The sequence below is a fragment of the Juglans regia genome, chromosome 4 (genome assembly GCF_001411555.2).
Source record: "Juglans regia cultivar Chandler chromosome 4, Walnut 2.0, whole genome shotgun sequence".
NCBI lineage: Eukaryota > Viridiplantae > Streptophyta > Magnoliopsida > Fagales > Juglandaceae > Juglans > Juglans regia.
This window is the reverse complement of record NC_049904.1, coordinates 14,690,995-14,696,485: the sequence shown is the minus strand read 5'-3', so window position 1 is coordinate 14,696,485 and position 5,491 is coordinate 14,690,995. Positions and strand designations below refer to the sequence as shown.

General features: G+C 31.8%; 1 protein-coding gene across 1 annotated transcript; it reads left to right on the top strand.

Annotated features, from left to right (window-relative positions):
• Nucleotides 1-3,686: 3,686 nt before the first annotated feature.
• Nucleotides 3,687-4,481, top strand: LOC108981088 (calcium-binding protein KRP1-like). Its single transcript, XM_018952164.2, has one exon. It carries the CDS (start codon nt 4,025-4,027, stop codon nt 4,364-4,366), a length of 342 nt encoding a protein of 113 aa, XP_018807709.1. The 5' UTR covers nt 3,687-4,024; the 3' UTR covers nt 4,367-4,481.
• The last annotated feature ends 1,010 nt before the right edge of the window (nt 4,482-5,491 follow it).

Below are 5,491 nucleotides of genomic sequence, written 5' to 3'. Positions count from 1 at the left end.
TTGAGATGGGCGAATCTTAAGTGAGTTGCGATAAAATAAGTTGAAATGAAAGTTGAAAGTTGAATAAAATATTGTCAGAATATTATTTTTTAATATTATTATTGTTTTAGAATTTGAAATAATTGAATTGTTTATTATATTTTATGCAGAAATTTAAAAAAATTATAAAAATTAGATGAGTTGAAATCAACTCTGAATCTAAACGGAACCTAATGTTTAGGTCCATTATATATGAAAATATTAAATTTCAACAAATCTTTTATTTCTATTTTCTAGAGGATGAAATATTTAGAAAAATTAATCTTTCAACAATTAAAAATCAAAACTTTTGATTTGCTTTCTCACCAATTATGAAATACTTAGTACTTAAATACAGTACCTACTCAACGAACTGATCTACTCGATCGGTAACAATTTTTCAGATCATATCTATCTTTTATCTCTGTTAACAATTTATTTACACCAAAATTGTACGGCATCCAGCTTAGTAATGTTGGAACTTATTGCAACGTATCGATGCATGTTGTCAAAGTAACCCCCACTAGTACTTGTATTTTATTGCTAGCTACAACCCTACAAATCCCAAATATATATCTTTTGCGCATGTACTTTGTAAAAATATAGCTTTTACTAAAAAATAATGAGTTTTTTTTACAACTTTTTCCTAATGAGATCTATATTTTTACTAAAATATTACGCATGATTTATCTATTTACTGCTTGTAATCATTATTCCGTATTTTATCTTCATGCTCTCTACGGCCACCACGAATTCCATGCAACGTACTATGCATAATTCAAAACGACAAGAAACAAGTTAAAGGATGCAAACAATAATGAACCTGAAATATATCATCCTAGCGACATCATGAGAATTTTTTATAGGAAAAATGCTAGTTTACTTTTCTAGTGCAAAAGTGTATGTCATGTGTTTCTATTTTTTAATATTCAAGCTCCGTTTGGAATTTAGATTGAACTGATATCAACTCAATTCAATCTAATTTTAAACTAAATCTAACATCAAAACACTCAATCCTCAAATCATTAAACTTATCTCAATTCAAAAAATCTTTACACATGAGACTCACAACTTTTTTCAATTCAACATCTCTTTACACTCAAGATCTATAGCATTTTTCAACTTTTCATAAATACATCTAAACTCATCTTAACATCTAAATTTATCTTAGATAGGTCTTACAAAACTCACTTCACAATCTCAACTTACTAATATTCATAAAAAACTCAGCTCATCTCAACATCTAAACGGAATCTTAAACAAAATTATAGGAATAGTCACTCTTGATGGCATTCTAGAGCTAGAGTAGCAGCTCCCTTTTTTATAAGCTTCACCAAAATTTGAATATCAAATAAGGGAGGAGGCCGCAAGCCCATCATTCAATCCTATCTTTTATTCTCCTCTTAAAATTCTAGAAATCAGTACCATTTGATATAGTATTATCAACCAATTCTTCTCTTTTTTGTCCTAATTCTTATGTTATTTAAACTGATAGAAGAATTCAAGTTGAAAAATGTGAAATTATCACTTATCCTAGAAGTTAAAATTGATAGAAAAGAAATAGATCTAATTATTTATATTTATCTAAACACTCATTTTCACATGTAGGTCAAACTCTCACTTAATAAATGAGCGAAACATGTAACATATTTAATTAAATGAAGTAGAATATAGAGTCAAGATTCGAATTCAAGATTTCTGCTCATATATTATGTAAAATCATCACTTATCTCAAAAGTTAAAACTAATAAAAAGAATAGATTTAATAATTAATATTTGTCTTTACAATAAATATAAGCACGTCGTACACATAATCAGTAGCCTTTTCGAGTATATGTATGTATGTATGTATAGGTATATGGCCTGTTGGATGATATTAGATTCCAAAAAATAAATAAGCAAACAATGTACGTCCATATGGCTTTTATGGAAGGTAAACTGTCGTGCTGCATGATTGTTTCAATTTTCTGTTTTGACAAGTGATTAAGTAAGCCTAATTACATTCCAAACATGATTTGGACAGCCAATAATCCCAAGTGTTTGATTTAATTGGTAAAATTAAGGAATGAATATTGTCAAAGAATAATCAATATATATATATACATAAAAATGGGTACATAAGTACGTATGAATTTGACTAGGCCTTTGACTACAAGTTGTATGTACGAAAAAAAAAAAAAAAGGTTTCTGTCATTGCACTGGACCATATGTCTAGAAAGATGGGTTGGGAGTTTTCTAGGAAAGTGGCAAGCCTTGGCATAAAGCTATATATATCGTATTTCGTAATCGAATCCGAAGGAAAACTCTTGCATTATAGCTCTGCACAAACTTTTTCATGGATGAGTTGGAAGGTTCTTGGGAGCCTCCATTTCAATGAAACAGAGACTCCTTCACATCATGATTTTGGTAAGGGACCCTTGAGTCAATTTGTATTATTTGTGACATTTGGATCTACATTCAAAAGCAAAAAATCTTGTCGCATTAACAGCAAAAGGACATACATATTCATGTCTGTTCTTGTCAACTTGTTTGAGTTTGGTTAACACTGTAATTTTACTTATAAGTTAAGTGTGTAAATCTTTATAAACTTGGTCAAAATATCGATACTTATAAAATTATTTTTTTAAGTATTTGTATATATAATCGTGATGTGCGTAAAATTATTTTGAAAAAGAGTGGGTTTACTATTAAAAAATTAATTTTTTGTATATAAATCTCATATTTTATTTACTTTTTTTAAAATGATTATGCAAAAATTATATAATTCACAGTTATAAATATCTTTTTTCATATAAAAAAATTTAGAATCTATCGAAGCCGACCAGGAAGAAACATGATTAATCATATCAATTTTTTCTATAAATCTACTCTATTTTTATCTCATCTGTTATATTATTAAACAATAATAAGAATCATTGACCAGTATCTAGAATTTTGTGCACGTAATTAACAAAAGAAATGATTTTTTTTACTTAGAGAGGCATGTATTAGAATATAGAACTTATAAGCGGTGGTGTCTGATTTCTGAGCCATGGATGGCAGTGGCAGTAAGTAGGCCAGAGCAGATAGATAATTGGCGAATGCAATGCATACAGATAGAAGCGTCCCCATTTGGGACCAGCGAAAGATTGGGGGATTTCTAATACCTCCTGACCAATCCCATCTTCACGGAAGCATCGCGCTGGGCGCTCCCAGACAATGCCATCACCCGTTCGTACATTTTATCTGCATTTATTAACAAAATGGCTGGAAAACTGAAAAGCATTAATCATACAGATCTTCCAGCTTTTAGTGATTCAAAATGCCCTTCTTTTTTTCTTTTTCTTTTTTCTTTTTTTCTTTTCTGGATTATTCAAACGAATGCCTGGAGCACTTGGGTTCCTCGATTTGTTTAGGAATGGATGTTGACAGATTTGGACATGTGTATGCTTAATTCAACTCCTAATTTGGCTTTTGGGTTGGCCATTTTGAGCGAAAAAAAAAAAAAAGTTAAAAAAAAGGGTTCATACCAAATACATTTTAATAATTATTAACAATATTGTAAATAGAGGTCCAGATGAGGAGTTTTTTCAATCCATGTATTTTTATTTTGCACACAAGAAAATGCTTTTCCATGACCAAGCATGCAGTACCTTCCCATGCAACTTCGAGGAAGGAGAAGTGGCTCAGACCATGAAACGGCCACAAATTATTCACAGCAAAATCCCGGCACTAACCTCTTGTTGAAACAAACTCTCTTATCTTATCTGTATCTTTGTTCTCATCCTAATCAACCTCTCCTTCCTCGAAAACTTCCTTTCAATTTCCTTGGGTTTCTTCTAGATCGCATCCTCCTTCTTCGTTTCCCTGCCGCGTGTATATATATGACCTCCAACCTGGTCATCTTTCCATAAAATATATCCGAAGCAAACGTAGACTCCCGCACAAATTTTAAAAGTTGTTTGATATTTAGTCAAGTACGTACGTAGTTCCTAAGCTCTCAATCAAACTTGGTTAATTATCATCAATGGCGTCACGCAGTGGGGTTGTTTTCGAAGACTTCTTTCCCGCCATGGTCGAGAAGTTGGGTGCTGAAGGATTCATGAAGGAGTTGTGCAATGGGTTTCGCTTGTTGACGGATGGAGACAAGGGTAAGATCACGTTCGAGAGCTTGAAGAAGAACGCGGCTTTGCTGGGATTGCAAGGTATGAGTGATGAGGAGGTAATGTGCATGCTTAGAGAAGGAGATTTGGATGGGGATGGAGCTTTGAATGAGATGGAGTTTTGTACTCTGATGTTTAGGTTGAGCCCTGAGTTGATGGAAAGTTCAAAAGAATTGTTGGAGGAAGCCATTGTTAGTGAATATTAGTTAGTTTCCTTTCCTTTCCTTTCCTTTCCTTGCAATCCAAACCCCCCCACCCCACAAGAGAGAAAGAGAGAGAGCTTTGTTCCTGTCCTTTACTTGGGGATTAATCTTCTCTGTTCTTACTGTTTTCCTCGCCGGATTGGGTTCTCTGTTCGTTCGTTTGTTTGCTTGTTTTTTGTAGAGTCCTCTGTTTGTTAAGGAAGTTTTTGTTACAGAGACACCCAAAAGAACAAAAAAAAAGAATGTAGTGTCTCTGTGTTCTTCTAATGAGCATTATCTCTCTCTTTTTTCCAATGCTGTTATTTCTGTCTGTTTGATAAAGAATCAAAGCTTGTGTCCTCTGTTTTTTATGTTCCGGAAACATTACATCGACTCTGTTCCTACCTTAAATCAACACAAGATGATAATTTGGCTTTGCATATTTGTTAGCTGATTGCACGTGTAATGAACAAGAGAGACATGCAAATGACAATCAATATTCCTGGAAATGAATTCATGTATTAATGATTGAACAGTTTTAGTGTCCTGGATCAAATCAGAAGACAGAAATCCTTGAAACTCTACGAGGAATGAACTTCCTGTATCAAATGAGACAATCCCTCTTTATTTCTATTATGGTTGGGCATGGGCTGGACAAGGATTGTACTTTCCAGCTTTTCACAAGAAACCGCCTAGTTTAAGTTCAATTTGGATATATAAAATTATCTCCTCTTATTTTATCTCACTTCATAGTTATAATTTTTTATCTCACATCGTCGTTATAATTTTTTTAAATTTTTATATAAAATATAATAAATAATTTAATTTTTTTAATTTTTAAATAAAAATTATATTAAAAAATTATATTTTAATAATAATTTATCTAATTTTTAATAAAATATCTTATCTAAGTTGTATAATCAAACGAAGTATTAGAATGAGGCTGGTCAATGAAAGGTTGAGAAACAGATCGTGACTGACTGCCCACACTTTATGTTGGTCCCTGTTTCGGATGTCAAAAACGACAAAGGTTCAAGTCATTATTGGGGAGGTTATTAATTTGAGTAATTCTATATACAGTTATAGAATATATAAATATCATACAATCATTTTGAAAAAGAGTGAAATCTATTATTAAAAAATTAAATT